Here is a 20,557-nt window from a genome sequence, read left to right on the forward strand (position 1 = left end):
TGCCACCGTGCCACCATATAATCATCTTTCTGGTCTATTTTGTTCGATTTCTCACTGTCTGAAGTGCTCTTAGCAGGAAGATGGACTGCCAGAAAAAAAAGTCACAGCATTAATTTGTCATGCATCGTAATTTCTACAGACAATTTCAAATACAGCAATTACAAAATAAATTAAAAAGGGAATAAAGAAATGCATGATTGACATTTGTAGAGCATCTTAATCTGCCATGAGAAATCACTAGGTTTGATCAGGTATTCTCACTTAAATAGGAATAAACTGCACCAACATCAAATGGAAAATCTACAGTCCAGGGATTTCTGAAAAGCGACTAGATGGTTAAGACGACCTACACTATCTGAGTTCCCTCCACTTCACGCCCTGTGCAGTATAACTAAAAAGAATTTGTAAAAGTAGTAAGGTGCTCTCATCAGAATTGTCATCCTGTTGAAATGAATTGGAGCAAGTCTTGCTCACAACAGTATTGATCTGAAGGAGAAAAGCTTACAGACAGGAAGTTGGCAAAGAATGCATTTACATGAACGCTGGGTCAATCTCTTCACAACATCAAAGTTAAATCTCAACAGAGAACTGGCTTTAAAAATTACAATTGCCTCAAAGCAATTTCCTAATTCCTGGAATTTGTTGGTACGCACTGCAGTCTTGTCTGACCGTCACTAACTGTTGTTTCCTAATCTTTAATAATAATGTCAATATTCTTTAAAAACATATTTTGTACAACACGTGCAGGCAAAAAGACAACATAGGTGCATATAAATCTTCACTTGCAGTAGATACTCTGGTCTGGTATTGTGTCTGGACAAAGTGCAGTTCTCTGAAAGTTAACATGCACAAGGCCCTGATCTGTCAGCCCATATCAACAGTTCCCAAGGTCCATGTGCTAACAAAGTGTTTCTGACGGGACCCAGCAGACCAGGCTACAAAGTAGTCTCACCGCCTGTGTCTCTCCAAGCCTTCTCATTATCCGTATCGTCATAATCTGACTCCATTTCTATCTTGACCTGTGGGACAGGGCATATGGCATTCGGGGAGTAGTTGAAAGCGGGGGAAGACGGACAGGAAATCTTGAGGTGTAAAGTTATACTGTGGAGAGATTTAGAGAGAGGGAAACATTATTCACTTCATTTACACACAGTTTCGTTTCCCCCCTCCTCCCCCTCCCCACCCCCAGCTAAAAGTGTGCCACTGAGAGCATCTCAAACAGCCCTATTTGTAGGCAAACTGGGACAAGAAAAGTCCCAGAATAAATCAAAAGCAGAAAATGCTGGAGAAGCTCAGCAGCTGTGACAGCATCTGTGGAGAGAGGATAGAGCCAATGTTTCGCATTGGATGACCCTTCGTCATAGCTCATCATGCTAGAGTTGGTGGAAACGGTGGAGGATGATCCTTTGAATGCGGAGGCTGGCAGGGTGAAAAGACAGGACAAGGAGCATCCCAAATCCCTGGGCTGTGAGTTTGTTTCAACCGCAATGAAGAACTTTGGGATGTTCTTCTACATTTAAAGTATGTAACGTAAATGCAAATGATTAGCTTGCTGGCACTCACTGTTCACACATATTTATTTAAAGTCCATTAAATCACTAACATCTTCTAGTTCTGGTGATATGTAATTGATCTGAAATGACAACTCTCTTTCTCCACAGGCTGCTGCTTGACGTGTTGAGTGTTTCCAGCATTTTGCTGCTTCTACCTACCTTAGAACAAAGAGCAAAGAAAATTACAGCACAGGAACAGGCCCTTCGGCCCTCCAAACCTGCACTGACCATGCTGCCCGATTGAACTAAAACCCCCTACCCTTCCGGGGACCATATCCCTCTATTCCCATCCTATGCATGTATTTGTCAAGAAGACCCTTAAAACTCACTATTGTATCCGCTTCCACTACCTTCCCCGGCAATGAGTTCCAGGCACCCACCACCCTCTGTGTAAAATACGTGCCTCGTACATCTCCTTTAAACCTTGCCCCTCGCACCTTAAACCTATGTCCCCTAGTAATTGACTCTTCCACCCTGGGAAAAAGTTTCTGACTATCCACTTTGTCCATGCCCCTCATAATCTTGTAGACTTCTATCAGGTCGCCCCTCAACCTCCGTCGTTCCAGTGAGAACAAACAAAGTTTCTGCAATCTCTCCTCACAGCTAATGCCCTCCATGCCAGGCAACATTTTGATAAATCTTTTCTGTACCCTCTCCAAAGCCTCCACATCCTTCTGGTAGTGTGGCGACCAGAATTGAACACAATATTCCAACTGCGGCCTAACCAAGGTTCTATAATGCTGCAACATGACTTGCCAATTTTTAAACTCAATGCCCCGGCCGATGAAGGCAAGCATGCCGTATGCCTTCTTGACTACCTTCTCCACCTGCGTTGCCACTTTCAGTGACCTGTGTACCTGTATACCCAGATCCCTTTGCCTATCAATACTCTTAAGGGTTCTGGCATTTACTATATATTTCCCATCTGTATTAGGCCTTCCAAAACCTTGTTCCATGCTTTCATCATTATAACTGCTTCCAAAATATTGTGCAGTAATCAGTGTTACTCCAACAAAAAAAGTGCTTCATATTTTTCAAGTCTTCCTTCTTATTTGTACATCCTCACACCAGTCAGCCTCCTTCTGAAGATTTCTTTGTACTCTCGCTGAAGTCTCCATGCTGTAGTGTGGACCCTAATACCGCATGCAGTCCTCACACTGAAGTCTTACTAAGGTTCTCTGTAGGCTTATCATTAGGAGCAGAAGAGGCTATACAGCTTCTTGAACCTGTTCTAGCATTCAAAGGACAAAGAGCAGTACAGCACAGAAACAGGCCCTTCGGCCCACCAATCCTGCGCCGACACATGATGCCTTTCTAAACGAAAGACCTTTTGCCTCTACACAGTCCGTATCCATCTATTCCCTGCCTATTCATGTATCTAAGATGTCGCTTAAACATTGCTGTTGTATCTGCTTCTGCCACCTCCTCTGGCAGCGCATTCCAGGCACTCACCACCCTCTGTGTAAAACACTTGCCTCTCACATCGCCTTGAAACTTTCCCCCTTTTGTCTTAAATCCATGTCCCCCAGTAATTGACATTTCTACCCTGGGAAAAAGACACCGACCATCAATTCTACCCATGCCTCTCATAATTTTGTAAACTTCTATCAGATCTGCTCCCACCAGATTCACCCTCTCCCCCCACTCGCCCCTCCACCACACCCCTAACATACTGCCCCAGCCCCACCCTCCTTTCCCAACACCTCACTTTCCCTTCCTGCCTTCAATGAGATGGTGACTGATCTACCTCAAATCCATTGATGCCTCTTGGCTCCATATCCCTTGATATGCGTACCTCACAAAAATGTTCAATACTTTACGTTCTAATGTCTCTTGTAAATAAGCGCAGAGCTCCATAACTGTACCCTCAAACATATAAACTACTTTTGAAATACTGTTATAGAGTCATCGGGTGGAATTTTACCAGCACTTCTGCCCAAAGTTCATACGATCCCTTCCGAGGCCAACGGAGAATGCTGTTCTCTGAGCCTCGCCCGCCCCTGGAATCGGGGTGGGCGTGCTGGTAAAATTCCAGCCATTGAGTCATAGAGGCTTACAGCATGGAAACAGGCCCTTCAGCCCAACTTGTCCATGCGGCCCAGTCTTTACCACTAAGCTAATCCCAATTGCCCACATTTGACCCATATCCCTTTATACCCATCTTACCCATGTAACTGTCTAAATGCTTTTTAAAAGACAAAATTGTACCCGCCTCTACTACTACCTCTGGCAACTCGTTCCAGACACTCACCACCCTCTGTTATTTAGAACAAGAACAACATTTTTATTTCAATGCAAGCAATTAAGACAACTCTATTGTTTCTCTGTTCTGCATTTTAGCCAAGGAGAGGAATACAATCTTAACAGAAATCCAGAGAATGCGGAACCATGCACTCAGATCTGGAATTTTGGCGATCTTTTATCTTGCAATTAGAGAGAAGTGAATAGATCAATGGGTACCTGCGGTCGAGTGAGTCAGAGTTGCAGGGTGACATTTCAGCTTGCATAACTCCAGCTAGAGGACCTTTCTCCTGGTAATTAATCACATTCACAGGTCAGATGAAGTAAAGATATTAAACAGACGCCATCTTTACCTCTCAACGTTGGGTGGTTCCATTGAGATCTTCAGTGTTAAATGGCACCACGGAGAAAAGTGAGATCCGTTGAACTGGTAAGAACAGCGGACTTTCCTGCTTCTCAGAAAACCAGTGACATCTAGTTCAACCCAGTCCTGAACTGCAGCCATTTAACACACAGCAGCTTGAGCAAAGATGCTCTGTACTTAGTAAGAAGCCTCACAACACCAGGTTCAAGTCCAACAGGTTTATTTGGAATCACGAGCTTTCAGAATGCTGCTCCTTCACTCACCTGATGAAGGAGCAGCACTCTGAAAGCTCGTGATTCCAAATAAACCTGTTGGACTTTAACCTGGTGTTGTGAGACTTCTTACCGTGCCCACCCCAGTCCAATGCCGGCATCTCTACATCATGGCTCTGTGCTCACTAACAAAAGTCATGTAGATGTGAAATTCCTGGCTAGGGGCGGGGAGGGAGAAGACGTTTGCTACCTATTTCCTCTTAGTTGAAGGGTCGTTGGAGCAGGGAAGACTGAGGGGCGACCTGATCGAGGTGTACAAGATTATGAGAGACATGGACAGAGTGGATAAGGAACAACTACTCCCCTGAGTTGAAGGGTCAGTCACAAGGGCATAGAGGTTCAAGGTGAGGGGCAGGACCTTTAGGGGGGATGTGAGGAAAAGCTTTTTTACCCAGAGGGTAGTGATGGTTGGAATGCGCTACCTGGGAAGGTGGTGGAGGCGGGATGCCTCACATCCTTTAAAAAGTATCTGGATCAGCACTTGGTACATCTTAACATTCAGGGCTATGGGCCAAGTGCTGGCAGATGGGATTAGGTGGGAAGTCAGGTGTCTCTAATGCGTCGGTGCAGATTCGATGGGCCAAAGGGCTTCTTCTGCGCTGTATGATTCTACCAGTGAGGTGATTTCTCTGTTGAGGGTGAAGCTCGGGTGCAGGTACTTGCCCAAGCGGATATGAAATATAATTTGATGATATGACTGATGTGGAAGGTCAAATTTAGGAAAGGTTAGAAGGGAGTGGTCATTGAGTAGGGCCTTCTATCTAAGGCTTAGCGTGGAACACTTTGTAAGTTAGTAACTTCTACTCTTGTGAAAAATTGGCACATGAGAAATATTTTTTAAAAAGCACAAATGTAAATCTTGGTCCTTCCCTCTGGTCAGGCATTGCTTCACTTGACAAAGTCCCCACTGTGATAGAGAGGAGGGAAACCTGGTCTGGGCTTAGATAGAGCAAAGCATCATGGAAGCCTCTGAACTGCACTCTGCCTAACAGGCTGCTTAGTTGTATCAGCAGCACCTTTCCCCGGCAACTGAGGATGAACAACAGACACCTACGCCAAAATTCCCACAGCATCAAAAACAAATTGAAAAACTGATGGAAATACTCTGCAGCACAGGCAACATCCGTGCAGAGAGAAACTCAGTTAAAGCTGCAGGCCTAAGGCCTTTTGTCAGAATTGGAGGAAGTTAGAGATGTAACAGGTTTGAGTTTGTATGGCGGGGTGGGGGGGAGGCCGGGGAAGGTCAAGTCCCAGAACAGCAGAGTTCAGCAAAGAAATTTTTCCCGCCTCAGAACTTGCTTCGAACCTATTACATCTGGAACATTTTTCAGGTGTACTTTCAATTTCACACACTACGTTCCCTGCTCGCCTCCATACACAGATTAGGTGATCTCATACAACTGTTTGTATTTTAATTCCCCCCCACCTCATGCCCGGCTGCCACCCCTGATATCTCTGTCCTCAACCTTCTACACTCTTCCAATGAGACACAATGGAAGCTCAAGGAACAGAACCTCATCTTTCCATTCCACATTTGTTGGACTCGGCACTGAGTTAAACAATTTCAGATGATGAGCATTGTGTCGAGTCTTTTGGGCAGAAGGTGCTATTTTTTTGTTCTTCATTTATGGGACATGGGTGTTACTGGCCGGCCAGCATTTATTGCCCATCCCTAGGTGCCCTTATTCAGAGGGCAGTTGAGAATCAAAACTGCTGTAGCTCTGGAGTCACATGTAGGCCAGACCAGGTAAAGACAGCAGATTTCCTTCCCTAAAGGACATTAGTGAGCCAGATGGGTTTTTCCTCCAATGATTTCACAGTCATTAGTAGATTCTTAATTCCAGATATTTTTTATTGAATTCAAATTCCACCATTTGCCGTGGCGGGATTCGAACCCGGGTCCCCCAGAACATTAGCTGAGTTTCTGGATTACTAGGCTTGTGATAATACCACTAGGCCATCGCCTCCCCCTATTCACCTCCCGCTATCCCATACATACCTCCTCTAAATATCTTTTGTTTCCTTGCATGTTCCATTACCATCCCCTTTTGCTTTGCACCATCACTCATAGAGTCATTGAGGCTTACAGATGGAAACAGGCCCTTCAGCCCGACTTGTCCATGCCACCCAGTTTTTAAGCTAGTCCCAATTGCCTGCGTTTGGCCCATCTTCCTCTACACCCATCTTACCCATGTAACTGTCCAAATGCTTTTTTAAAAGACAAAATTGTACCCGCCTCTACTACTACCACCTTGGGCAGCTCGTTCCAGATGCTCACCACCCTCTGTGTGAAACAATTGCCCCTCTGGACCCTTTTGTATCTCTCCCCTCTCACTTTAAACCTATGCCCTCTAGTTTTAGACTCCCCTACCTTTGGGAAAAGATGTTGACTATTCTTTTGACATTCAATCTCCCCCGTCCTCTATCCTACCTCCACTTTTCCCTTTTGTTCTTTCCGCCGCTCCCATGCTTTCTCTGCCTCTGACTTGCTGAAAATCTGCCGCATCTCCAACTTGATCCAGTTCTGACAGAAGGTCATCAACCTGAAATGTTCTTTCTCCGTAGATGCTGCCCGACCTGCAGAATATTTCCAGCAGTTCCTCTTTATTTTCAATTTTTCCACATCTTTGTAATAATATAGGTCGGAATCCTCCATTCGTTCACGCCAGCGGGATTCCCTGATCCCACCGGCAGAGCACCCCCCCCCCCACGGGTTTGCTGATGACATGGAGCGGCTTCAATGGAAAATCTCTGACAGCGGCGGGACTGGAGAATCCCGCTGCCAGCGAATGGCACCTCTTCCCCCACCCTTGGAAAACACGTGGCTGGGAGGCTGGAGAATCCCACCAATAATCAATTGAGTTGCAATGTTCTTGACTGAAGCTACCAGAGGCTTCGTCCACACTCTGTTCTATCAGTTTCATTCTTTCTCTCAGTGAAAGCCAAAAATAAAGTTGGAGAGATTAAAAAAAATTTCGTCTCATTTTATGAAAACTTCTTAATTTACGTTGTTATCTCTCTTGCTGTTTTTAGCCTCCCGGTGTGCTATGTTATTGATCTGTCTCTGGTTAGAATCTGAATAAAAAGATCATAGAGAAAAAAACCCACAGATATACAGGCAGCACAGTGGTTCGCACTGCTCCCTCACAGCGCCAGGGATCCGGGTTCGATTCCCGGCTCGGGTCACTGCCTGTGTGGAGTTTGCACGTTCTCCCCATGTCTGCGTGGGTTTCCTCCGGGTGCTCCGGTTTCCTCCCACAGTCCAAAGCTGTGCGGGTTAGGTGGATTGGCCAGGCTAAATTGCCCCTTAGTGTCAGGGGGACGAGCTAGGGTAAATGCACAGGCTTATGGGGAAAGGGCTTGGGTGGGATTGTGGTCGGTGCAGACGCGATGGGCCGAATGGCCTCCTTCTGCACTGTAGGGGTTCTATGAAAAGATGCCGGAACTGCACAGCATGAATCTGAAAGAACAATTCCGGTCAGAGTGTTGTGGGGAAGGGTTCCACCCAGCAGGCTGACCTATCTTTAAGATACTGACTCTGTCTTTCGAGCAGTCTCTGTGTTATTCCAAAAAGGAAATGCTCTGTCACTCTCAGTGACAGCAACCCCCAATGAAACAAACCCCTCATTTGTTCCACGCTATGCTATCCTTCGAACAGAGAAACCTACAGCATGGTACAAGTTGAAAACAATGGGAAAGAAGATAAGATAAATGAGCAAGTAATGATTAGGTGGAGCTACAAACATGCCTTTGACAAGGTACCGCATGGTAGGTTGTTGCATAAGGTTAAATCTCACGGGATCCAGGGTGCGGTATCTAAATGGATACAAAATTGGCTTCTTGACAGAAGCCAGAGGGTGGTTGTAGAGAGTTGTTTTTCAAACTGGAGGCCTGTGACCAGTGGTGTGCCTCAGGGATCGGTGCTGTGTCCACTGTTATTTGTCATTTATATCAATGATTTGGATGAGAATATAGGGGGCATGGTTAGTAAGTTTGCAGATGACACCAAGGTTGGTGGCACAGTGGACAGTGAAGAAAGTTATCTCCAATTGCAACAGGATCTTGATCAATTGGCCAGTGGGCTGACGAATGGCAGATAGAGTTTAATTTAGACAAATGCGAGGTGATGCATTTTTGTAGATTGAACCAGGGCAGGACTTACTCAGTTAATGGTAGGGCGTTGGGGAGAGTTAAGAACAAAGAGATCTCGGGGTACATGTTCATAGCTCCTTGAAAGTGGAGTCACAGGTAGACAGAGTGGTGAAGAATGCATTCGGCATGCTTGGTTTCATCGGTCAGAACATTGAATACAGGAGTTGAAATGTCTTGTTGAAGTTGAACAAGACATTGGTAAGGCCACACTTGGAATACTGTGTGCAATCCTGGTCACCCTATTATAGAAAGGATATTATTAAACTAGAAAGAGTGCAGAAAAGATTTACTAGGATGCTACTGGGACTTGATGGATTGAGTTATAAGGAGAGGCTGAATAGACTGGGACTTTTTTCTCTGGAGCGTAGGAGGCTGAGGGGTGACCTCATAGAGGTCTATAAAATAATGAGGGGCTTAGACAAGGTAGATAGTCAATATCTTTTCCCAAAGGTAGGGGAGTCTAAAACTAGAGGGCATAGGTTTAAGGTGAGAGGGGAGAGATACAAAAGTGTCCAGCGGGGCAATTTTTTCACACAGAGGGTGGAACAGTCTGGAACAAGCTGCCAGAGGCAGTAGTAGAGGTGGGTACAATTTTATCTTTTAAAAAGCATTTAGATAGTTACATGGGTACGATGGGTATAGAGGGATATGGGCCAAACGCGGGCAATTGGGATTAGCTTAGGGGTTTAAAAAAAAAGGGCGGCATGAACAAGTTGGGCCGAAGGGCCTGTTTCCATGCTATAAACCTCTATGGCTCTATGAGTAAGCATCTCGGGCTAGCTAACAAAGAGCCTTCATATTGACATTGGATGGACTGAAATGACTGCAGAAATATCAATAAAAGAGAAAGGTTAGAGGCGAATGGATCTAAAGATAGAATCATAGATCATAAAATCCTACAGTGCAGAAGGAGGCCATTTGGCCCATTGAGTCTGCACCGACCACAATCCCACCCAGGCCCTATCCTCATAACCCTACATTTTTACCCTAGCTCGTCCCCTTGACACTAAGGGGCAATTTAGCATGGCCAATCCACCTGACCTGCACATCTTGGGACTGTGGAAGGAAACTGGAGCACCCGGAGGAAACCCACGCAGACACCGGGGAGAACGTACAGACTCCACACAGACAGTGACCCGAGCTGGGAATCAAACCCGGGTCCCTGGCACTGTGAGGCAGCAGTGCTTGCCACTGTGCCGCCTGAGTTGAGTGAGTTCCACTTTCTATCCTTCATACACTTGAGCTCTTCAAACCTCTGCTGCCTAATTCCTAACCCCTGTGCTCACTGGCCTACAATGGCTTCTGGCTGAGTAATGACCCATTTTAAAAATGCTCAGTCTTTTTTTTCCAAACCTCCTTCACGGTCTAGCCCTTCCCTTTTTCTGTAATCTCCTCCAGCCACACCACCCTTTGAGATATCTGTGCTCCTCCCATTCTGGCCTCTAAACATTTTAACCATTTCATTATTGCCTTTGGTTACCAAGGACCTAAGCTCTGAAATTCTCTTGCTAAACCTGTTCACCTGTCTCCCTCTCTTTCCTCCTTTAAGACACTCCATAAGACCCCCTTCTTTGATCAAGCTTTCGGTCACCTGCCCTTATGTGGTTCAGTGTCAAATTTGGTTTGTCAACAGTTCCATGGTGCACCTTTGATGATACTGTGCCTTTAATAAATGTTTCTTGTGGGGAAGTATGTTTAAAATTCAGCTCTGTTTTACACGGTGTCAATTTGTCTGGGCACTAGGCAACTCATGTGCTGAGACTGCAAGGTAATGATTGATCTTAGCTGGGGATGTGTTCGTTTTAATCTGAGTTAATGCATTTTTGTTTAATTGGTTTTTCCCCTGGGGGTTTGAGAGTAGGATTCTGATTAGGTTGATTGACAGAGAGCCACGTGCTTAAGGGGAGGAACTGAGCTCACAGGGAAAAGCCGTCAGTTACTGCCAGGTTCTGAAAGAAGCAAGAGGTGTGTGTCTCTCTCTCTTTCTGGAGGCTGCTGTTTTGGACTTGCTGGGAGAAATGAATCTCTCTCTCTCCATTCTGGAGTCTCGAGGACTGGCAGCTCGAGTACAAGTACGTAAGTCCATGTGCTGCTAACTGATTTTGAAGAGGAGTTTAAGTCTATAAGAGGAACTTTGCTTGAATTAGAACTAATAGGGATAGGGTAGCAGTTAAGAATTGTAGCTTGTAGTGTAATGTTTGAGTATTTCAATTGGTAAAAGTGAAGTTAATTAATTCATTATAGTTAAACTGTATTGTTAAATAAAGTTTGTTTTGATAAAAGCTTCCTACGAGTTAGCACTGCTGCCTCACAGCGCCAGGGACCCAGGTTCGATTCCCGGCCTTGGGTCACTGTCTGTGTGGAGTCTGCACGTTCTCCCCGTGTCTGCGTGGGTTTCCTCCGGGTGCTCCGGTTTCATCCAAAGATGTGCGGGTTAGGTGGATTGGCCATGCTAAATTGCTCCTTAGTGTCAGGGGAACCTGCTAGGATAAATGCATGGGGTTATGGGGATAGGGCCTGGGTGGGATTGAGTTCGGTGCAGACTCAATGGGCCTAATGGCCTCCTTCTGCACTGTGTGATTCTATAATGCATCAATAGACTCACGCTTGGAGTGAAACAACCTATCCTCACGCTAATTGGGGTACACGGAGATTGGGGTACACGGAGTTAGGGGTAAGGTGTTGGCGTGGATTGGGGATTGGCTATCTAACAGGAAGCAGAGAGTTGGGATAAATGGGTGCTTTTCTGGTTGGCAGTTGGTGACCAGTGGCGTGCCGCAGGGATCGGTGCTGGGGCCTCAATTGTTTACCATTTACATAGATGATCTGGAGGAGGGGACTGAATGTAGGGTATTCAAGTTTGCTGATGACACGAAGGTGAGTGGGAAAGCGAATTGCGTGGAGGACGCGGAAAGTCTGCAGAGAGATTTGGATAGGCTGAGCGAGTGGGCGAGGATCTGGCAGATGGAATATAACGTTAGCAAATGTGAGGTTATCCACTTTGGAAGAAATAATAGTAAATTGGAATATTATTTAAATGGAGAAAAATTACATCGTGCGACTGTGCAGAGGGACCTGGGGGTCCTTGTGCACGAATCGCAAAAACTCAGTCTGCAGGTGCAGCAGGTGATCAAGGAGGCGAATGGAATGTTGGCCTTTATCGCGAGAGGGATAGAATCTAAAAGCAGGGAGGTCTTGCTGCAACTATACAAGGCACTGGTGAGGCCGCAACTGGAGTACTGTGTGCAGTTTTGGTCCCCTTATTTGCGAAAGGATATATTGGCCTTGGAGGGAGTGCAGAGAAGGTTCATCAGGTTGATACCGGAGATGAGGGGTGTAGCTTATGAGGAGAGATTAAACAGATTGGGTCTGTACTCGTTGGAGTTTAGAAGGATGAGGGGTGATCTTACAGAGACATATAAGATAATGAAGGGGCTGGATAGGGTAGAGGTGGAGAGATTCTTTCCACTTAGAAGGGAAACCAGAACTAGAGGGCACAGCCTCAAAACAAGGGGGGGCCGGTTCAGAACAGAGTTGAGGGGGAACTTCTTCTCTCAGAGGGTAGTGAATCTCTGGAATTCTCTGCCCATTGAAGTGGTGGAGGCTACCTCGTTGAATATGTTTAAATCACGGGTAGATAGTTTTCTGATCGATAAGGGAATTAGGGGTTATGGGGAGCAGGCAGGTAAGTGGAACTGATTCGCTTCAGATCAGCCATGATCTTGTTGAATGGCGGGGCAGGCTCGAAGGGCCAGATGGCCTACTCCTGCTCCTATTTCTTATGTTCTTATGTTCTTAATGCCAAAATAGAAAAGGCTGTTGTGATCCAGTTGGGCGACATAACAGACTCTGGGGTTTCTGCTCTGTACCCTGACATTTCATCAATCTGTGTAGATGTGAGTTGTAGTTGTAACACAATCACCCACACAAGCTGATAGGTAGAGTAAATTTATCTTGGCACTGGAAAGCATAGATGAGATGATAAGGTTCCCTTTTATGAACACTGGAATGACACTAAAGAGTCTGATATCCAGAAATGTGCACAATGTGATAAAAGGATATGCAGAAAAGGCTTGACATATGTTGGTGCCAGATTTCGAGAGTTGGTTCTGATAACTCATTGTAAAAAGTTTTGCAGGGACAAGTATCGCGTGATTAAGGTCGTGGCTCGAGTATAATTTGCTTCCTTTCGCAAACTAAGTTCCATACCTGCTTTCCTTGTACACTCTTGTACAATTTATCGAAAACGTTGAGAGCTCTGCAAGATGCAGGTCACTGCAGAACTTTTAAAGAAATCTTACTATTCTAACCAGATCACTATTGCATTCATGAAAGTCAATCAAATCTGTCAGTTGTGTTCCAACTGACAATGCTTGTTCCTTATTATCTAAGCTGATCTGATGTGTTTAAGAAATGTACTATTCATGAGGCCATCAAGTTCTCATTCACCTAACCTATTTTTTTTTTGCAGCAAATGCCGTTGAAAATTGAGCAACGTAGCTCTCGGGTCAGCCACGATGATAAAAGAGATTTCCCATGTATTTGTTGGACTTGTGAAAGGAATATCCAAGGAGCTGACCCCAGCCATGGCGGTACTTGGCTGCACAGGGGCAAACTGATCACTTTGGCAAATAGTCTGCGGCGATACAGTGAACAAAAAGGCAATCACAGAATCCTACAGTGCGGAAGAGGCCCTTCAGCCCATCGAGTCATTGCACCGGCGCATGAAAGGCCCTGACCTGCCCACCTAATCCCACTTGCCAACACTTGGCCCATAAACTTGAATGTTATGGCGTGCCAAGTACTCACCCACGTACCTTTTAAAGGATGTGAGGCAACCCATCTTCACCACCCTCCTTGGCAGCGCACTCCAGACCGTCACCATCCTCGGAGTAAAAATGATTTTCCTAAATCTCCCACCCCTCACTTTTAACTAGTGTCCCCTCATAACTGACCCTTCAACTCAAGGGAACAGCTGCTCCCTATCCACCCTGTCCATGCCCCTCATAATCCTGAACACCTCAATCAGGTCACCCCCTCAGTCTTCTCTGCTCCAGGGAAAACAACCCAAGCCTACCCAACCTCTCTTTATAGCTTAAATGTTTCATCCCAGGCAACATCCTGGTGAATTTCCTGGAGCTGGGGGAAATGAACAAGGTAAAGAAATGAATCAGGTAAGAATGCTAATAATGAACTGAGCGCATTTTGAGATTCAATCATTAAAGGAGAACGGAGATGATTAAGTTGTTAACCTGCTTTTAAGGAGCTGGAAGTGGTTAATGGCTTTAAAAAGTGTGGAAGAGACTAGTTGATTAGTCGAGTATGCAGTTAAGATGCTTAGGAGCAAACAACTGTTGTTGAGAACTTTACTCACTAGCTGTGCCCTGAGAGCCATTTTTCTGTGGTTCAATATGTTCCATAGGAATCTTTACTGGCACTGAGGGATTGCGAGTCTTGGGCTGGAAGGAAACCTGGAATTTCAGGCAGAATGACGCAGCATTGTTAGGCTGGAAACAAAATGAACTGTTGAGTATTTTAAAGTCCTAATAATCTGAGAGTTTGTTCTCTACTATCATACGGTGTACCTGTTACTCTTCTGCTGGCAAATTGAGGAGTGATGGTATGAGAGCTACAGAGTGGCTCTGCAGGCAAAATCGGACTTTAACCTCATCAACCTTTAGCTTTGGTTTTCTGTGTTGTTATTTGGTTCCCCCCTTCATACTGAATCTTTGTGTTTCTTCTGCTTATATTTCAGGGTAAAAGTTCTCATCCAACTTGCCCTCCGATTTTATCTATTTATTTCTCTTTTTTACTTTCTATCCCCAAAATGTAGCAACTCGTGCCGTGCTCTGATTTCCAATGTGAAGCCTGCCTTCTGGTATCTCATGGAACTGGCTGCCCTTCACACATAAGCCTGGGCCTCAGTGATCACCTTGGCCTAGGTTTGATGGGTGCACTTCCAGAAGAGACTATTGAGCACCAGTTAGGTCAGAAAATTTGACCTCTTTTCTTCCTCTGGTAAGGAAGGCGAAGGCTGAGTTTGGTCAACTTTGTAAAGAACAAAGACTGATGTTCGTGTGAGGCCCTTGTCATCTATTCACCCATTGACATTCCCCGGTTCTCCTCCCTCACCCAGTGGTGCACTAAGGCAGACTTTCATTTGGTTTCGCAGCTAATAATTCCTGGGACAGATCGTTAGTCTGTCGCTGGGGTTTATTTCTTGAGGGATGCCACTTCACATCAAGGGTGGCTGACCGGGAGTCTCTCCCACTCTTGTTGCAAACCATTGGCATGTTGGAAGGCTTTGAAGGTTGATACTCAACCTGTTCGGCTGCGTTATGAATGCATCTTCCTTGACCATCAAGTCCTGGGGTGGGACTCGAACCCGGAGCTTCTGGCTCAGGGGCAGCTACCCACTGCGCCACAAGACCTCACCCACTGACATATTGGATTTTAATTGTTATTCCAAAAAGATCTTGAATCAACAATGCCTAATTAGGACCTATTACATTCAGGTTCCCCAAATCTCATATTAAAATGATTTATAGAGTCACAGAGGTTTACAGCATGGAAACAGGCCCTTCGGCCCAACTTGTCCATGCCGCCCTTTTTTTTTCAACCACTAAGCTAGTCCCAATTGCCTGCGTTTGGCCCATATCCCTCTCTACCCATCTTACCCATGTAACTATCTAAATGCTTTTTAAAAGACAAAATTGTACCCTCTTCCACTACTACCTCTAGCAGCTTGTTCCGGACACTCACCAGCCTCTGTGTGAAAGAATTGTCCCTCTCCCCTCTCACCTTAAACCTATGCCCTCTAGTTTTAGACTCCCCTACCTTTGGGAAAAGATGTTGACTATCTAGCTGCTCTGTGCCCCTCATTATTTTATAGACCTCTATAAGATCACCCCTAAGCCTCCTATGCTCCAGAGGAAGAAGTCCCAGTCTATCCAGCCTCTCCTCTGTGGCACTCTTCAAAGAAGAACAGGGGAATCCTCCCTTGTGTCCTGGTCAATACTAATCCCAATTGCTATTTGAGGAACCTTGCTGTGTGTGCAAACTGACCATTTTGTTCCTACTTCACAAAAATGATAATGTTTCATAGCCATTTGATTGGTTATAAAGCATTTTGAAAAGTGCTGAAATTGGGAACAGTGCTAAATAAATTAAAGACTTTATTTTTCTTTTTGTTTCAATGAAAACAGCTCTGATTTCATAAAATCTTAGACAAGTACAAGACAGCTGAAGGCCATTTGGCCCATCAAGTCCGTATCAGATCTTTCAAAGAACTATTCATTTTGGCCTATTCTTTGCAAATCATCTCCCAATTTTTCCTCCTGTTTTTTTCCGCAAACTGAGGAACAGGCAGCACGGTGGCACAGTGGTTAGCACAGCTGCCTCACAGCGCCAAGGGCCTGGGTTCAATTCCCACCTCGGGCACTGCCTGTGTGGAGTCTGCGCGTTCTCTCCATGTCTGCATGGGTTTCCTCCGGGTGTTCCGGTTTCCTCCCACAGTCCAAAGATGTGCTGGTTATGTTGATTGGCCATGTTAAATTGACCCTAGTGTCAGCGGGACTAGCAGGGTAAATATGTGGGGTTACAGCAATAAGGCCTGGGTGGGATTGTTGGAGGTGCAGGCTCGATGGGCTGAATGGCCTCCTTCTGCACTGTAGGGATTCTATGATTCTATTCCGACTGGGACCAATTTGTAATTAAAGGCCGTGCTGTGAGATGATCCAGAGTTATGCTTCAGGCCACCAACTAGAATCCCTTTGTCCACTGTGAACATTTTATTCATTATATTATTTTGCTTCTGAGGAGCGTAAAGTTTTGAGCAACATTACCTTGGCAGCTTTCCGTTTTTTTTCCCCCAGGGATCGCATGAATCGATTTAAGATTTCAGTGAAATGGGGCTTTCCTGTACAGATCAGGTTGACCCCAGGCTTGTTGGTGGACACGTACTTTGTCCTTGGTGATTAGATGAGAGAAGACTGCCTGAGATTTGTCCAGGGACTGAGGAATTCTTATGTGTGCCTGTCATGTCAGGTCAAGGTAAGTAAGCTATGCTGTGCTGATTTAAAAAAATAACCTGCTTATATCCAACACCAGGATTGAATGATCAAAAGTGATGACTTGGGTGGGGGTCTGGAGAGCTAACACTCTTCATTGACCTCCACCTTCCAACCCACTCCCCCTCAATTCCCCCTCCACCTTTAAGATGCTATCTCTCTGACTCAACTTGTAGTCTGCCTGCCCTCATGTTGCCTTCTGTAGCTCAGTGCCAATTTTTCTCTGGTTCTGCTCCTGTGAAGCATCTTGGGATGATTTACTATGTTATAGGTGCTATATAAATGCAAACTGTTGTTCTGCTGGGGAGGGGAAATGCTCCAATAGCTTCTTTCTCATGCTTCAGTTTTAAATGAATGAGCTGTCAGCTTGCATGTGCTTTGTTTTTAATGTAGTGCTGTTCTGTGACCAGCAGAGTGCAGTATAATACCAGTGATGCTATATTGAATCTCACATGAAGAGAGCTTCCTCCTTCAACAGGTTCAAGGCAGTAATCCAGTTTAGATTTTTTTTACAGGGTGTGGGTATCAACGCCAGCCCATCCCTAATCGCCCCTTGAGAAGGTGGTGGTGAGCCGCCTTCCTGAAACTCTGCAGTCCCTGTGGTGTAGGTACATCCACAGTGCTGTTCGAGAGGGAGTTCTGGGGATTTTGACCCAGCGACTGTGAAGGAATGGCCAATATATTTCCAAGTCAGGATAGTGAGTGACTTGGACGGGAACTTCCAGGAGGTGGTATTTCCAAGTGTCTGCTACCAATTGGGTTTAGAAGGCGCCGCCTAAGGAGCCTTGCTGAGTTCCTGGAATCCACCTTGTGGACAGTACACACTTACTGCCACTGTGCATCGGGGGTGGAGCGAGTGAACGTTTAAGGTGGTGGATGGGTTGTCAATCAAGCGGGGCTGCTTTGTCCTGGATGGTGTGGAGCTTCTTGAGTGTTGTTGGAGCTGCACCCATCCAGGCAAGTGGGGAGTATTCCATCACACTCCTGACTTGTGCCTTGTCGATGGTGGACAGGCTTTGGGGAGTCAGGAGGTGAGTTACGTGCAATCTAATGGATTAACTAGGAATGATGATGGAAATTGAAGAAACTCCTTTCAAATAAGCGCAGAGTTTAATTTAATATTGTTCCTCTTCACATGCAATTCCCCTCCCTTTTTGGGGAATAGTGGGGAGGTGGTGGAAGGATTCCCATGCTGATTATAAGCCTGCTGAATGCTCCAACAGGTTGGATTTGATCCAAGAGGTAGGGACACTATCCACTGTGTCACAAGACCTCCATTGTTTGGACACTGATAATTCATGGGAAGGTATTCAGATTTAACTGTGTTTAAACAGAAGTTGACTGCAAGTACACTCCAGGTGATTTGAACTAAACAATATTGTGTTTCCTAGATGTACGGAATGATGTATCCATAGGTTAAACTTGATAGTGGGTATATTAACAGCTGAACATATTCCAATCAGAAGGGGTTGAAAGCTATATTAAGAACATAGCATGAATCAAAAGGTGTGTACGTCACTGCAACTCCCTGCATTCCTCACCTCATCAATGCTGTCCCTGTCTTGGTCTTTGGTCTTTGATTTCCTTTTCTTCTTGTCTTCCTCCTTTTTGTCTTTTTCGGGTAGGATGTCGTCTAGCCAAGCAAGGTCATGTTGGGAGAAAACCAAGTCCAGTAACTTCCGCACAAGAATGAGAGCAAGGATCTAGTAGGGGGGTGGAAATAAGCAGAAGACTTTGTAGGTGAACATTTGTGCAAAACCATCACAAACTGCTGAAGTCAATCGACACAAACGCAAATCCCTCTGCAATCGCAGTGTTCGAAACATAGAATCCCTACAATGCAGAAGGGGGCCATTCAGCCCATCGAGCCTGCACTGACAACAATCCCACCCAGACTCTATCCCCATAACTCCACCTTTTACCCCGCTGATCCCCCTGACAGCAAGGGGCAATTTAGCATGGCCAATCCACCTAACGTCCTCATCTTTGGAGTGCAGGAGGAAACTGGAGCACCCGGAGGATACTCACGCAGACACGGGAAGAATGTGCAGGTTCCACACGGACAGGGGCCAAAACCTGGGTCCCTGGCGTCCCCTCTTTGGTTAATGACTTTAATTATTTTTAGAATATGAACTCCCTGATTAAAGGCCAAATTGATGGGCCAATCAGGGAGCCTCTTGCTACTGAACCAGGAGTGTCAGTTCCTCTGGAACTCCGAGTGTAGATTGCAAACTGACAGCACCCTGTATGCTGTTGTCAGACTTGTAAATAAAGGGATTTTGGTGAGGGAACTTCTGCCTCCGAGGACTTATCACAGTAATATTGCCAGTTATCTTAAATTAGATTTCTTATGACAACATGAAAGAAAACCACTGCACTGTATGATAAATTGCAATACTACATAGAGAAAAAAATACATCATTAGAGACTTTGCATTACAAATGGTCAATGAAAATACTCTTTGTTTTAAATATTGTGATTCGGGAACATTGTGTATACTTAGAGGTCACTGATAAACACCAAACCCTGGTACTATTTAGATTACATAAATGCCTCATGACCTCAAAATCTATACTTGGCGAACATCCCCACATTATTGTATTTGGAATCAAATGATTATGGGCTGGATTTGTGGTGTCAAAGTTCCTTCTAGAGATATGACTTTTTACTTTGATAATGACTGGATTCCCCCACAATTGCTGGATGTCATTCTGTCTATTTCTAGAGTTCATTGGGGGTTAATGATGTCAATGTTTGTATATACATCTGACTAAAATAAATTGATTTCCCCATGTGTGATTTTAAGTTTGAAATAGCTTTGATTTCTAATTAATCCCTTGAATTTAAAAGTCTCATCCTTGTGTCTAAATCCCTCCATGGCCCTACTCCTCCCTAGCTCTGCAATCTCCTCAACCCTGCTAGAACTCGGTGTTCATCCAATTCCAGACCCTTGCATACAACTCGCCGCACATTGAGAGCTGTGCCTTGAGGTGTCCTGACCCCAAATTCAGGAATACCCACCCGGAAGCCCTCCATCTCTCCACCTTCCACTCCTAAGATGCTCCTTAAAACGTATCTCATTGGCCAAGCCTCCGGACACCTCCTTTGGCTCCATATCAATTGCTGTCTGGTTCGACCTTGTTAAGGTTGCTTTATAAAGCTGTTGTTTAAAGCCTGCCTGCGACATAAGTTCTAAAATACTGATGACATCTTACCATGATAGGAAAAATGATCGCTGCTACCGTGGATTTCAAAACCCAGAGAACACCCAAACAGATGACTTGCACCGTGGTAAATAAGTGGACCCGGCGCAACGGCACATGCCGGAGATACGTATAGTCTGGTTGGTGTTTGGAGGGCATCAGAAATAGTTTGCACCGATCCCAAAACTGGAGGAGAAAATATATCATGAGGACAAAAGTTTGAAATCACAATAAAGCTCAGCATACTTCAAATTGTTCATCTCAGAAATAGTTTAGCTCAATAACATCCTACATTCTCCCTAACACTGAGCGTCACGACTAGAAGGTAATGTCAGACCTCCCTCTGTGCACATTGTGTTAAAAAGTCTCAGCAGGATGATGGTGGAGCCAGAATGTGGGTTAGTGCTGAGTGAGTGTCGGCAGCAGTGTAACTTGTGTTCCAGGGAAACTGCCAAACCCTAATGTTAAATCTGGGTAAATGTCAGGATCCATCTGGGATGAATAACACGACTGTCTGCAGGTCCGTCCCAATCTGATCACTTCATCCAAAGCTAACTAATTTTTGGACTGGTTCTGATTTCCAGTTTGGATGATCTATTAACTAGTCTGTGCTTTGATATTATGTTCTTTATTACATATGGGACACAGAGCGTGAGCACGTGCCTGTGGGAGATGAGACATGCTGTGAATGAGGGGAAAGGGT

The 20,557-nt window shown here is 45.2% G+C and overlaps 1 protein-coding gene across 1 annotated transcript in view; it reads right to left on the bottom strand.

Moving 5' to 3' along the window:
• Window positions 1–969: 969 nt before the first annotated feature.
• Window positions 970–20,557, bottom strand: part of LOC144509710 (electrogenic sodium bicarbonate cotransporter 4-like) — a 107,425-nt gene continuing 87,837 nt past the window's right edge. Inside the window, exons 23-27 of the mRNA XM_078238491.1 lie at window positions 19,867–20,040; window positions 18,193–18,354; window positions 13,957–14,053; window positions 4,014–4,084; window positions 970–1,101 (exon numbers count right to left, since the gene is read on the bottom strand). Of these exons, the coding sequence (XP_078094617.1) occupies window positions 4,050–4,084; window positions 13,957–14,053; window positions 18,193–18,354; window positions 19,867–20,040 (468 nt within the window). The 3' untranslated portion in view covers window positions 970–1,101; window positions 4,014–4,049. The remainder of the gene's footprint in view (window positions 1,102–4,013; window positions 4,085–13,956; window positions 14,054–18,192; window positions 18,355–19,866; window positions 20,041–20,557) is intronic.

The sequence above is a fragment of the Mustelus asterias genome, chromosome 22, assembly GCF_964213995.1.
Source record: "Mustelus asterias chromosome 22, sMusAst1.hap1.1, whole genome shotgun sequence".
NCBI lineage: Eukaryota > Metazoa > Chordata > Chondrichthyes > Carcharhiniformes > Triakidae > Mustelus > Mustelus asterias.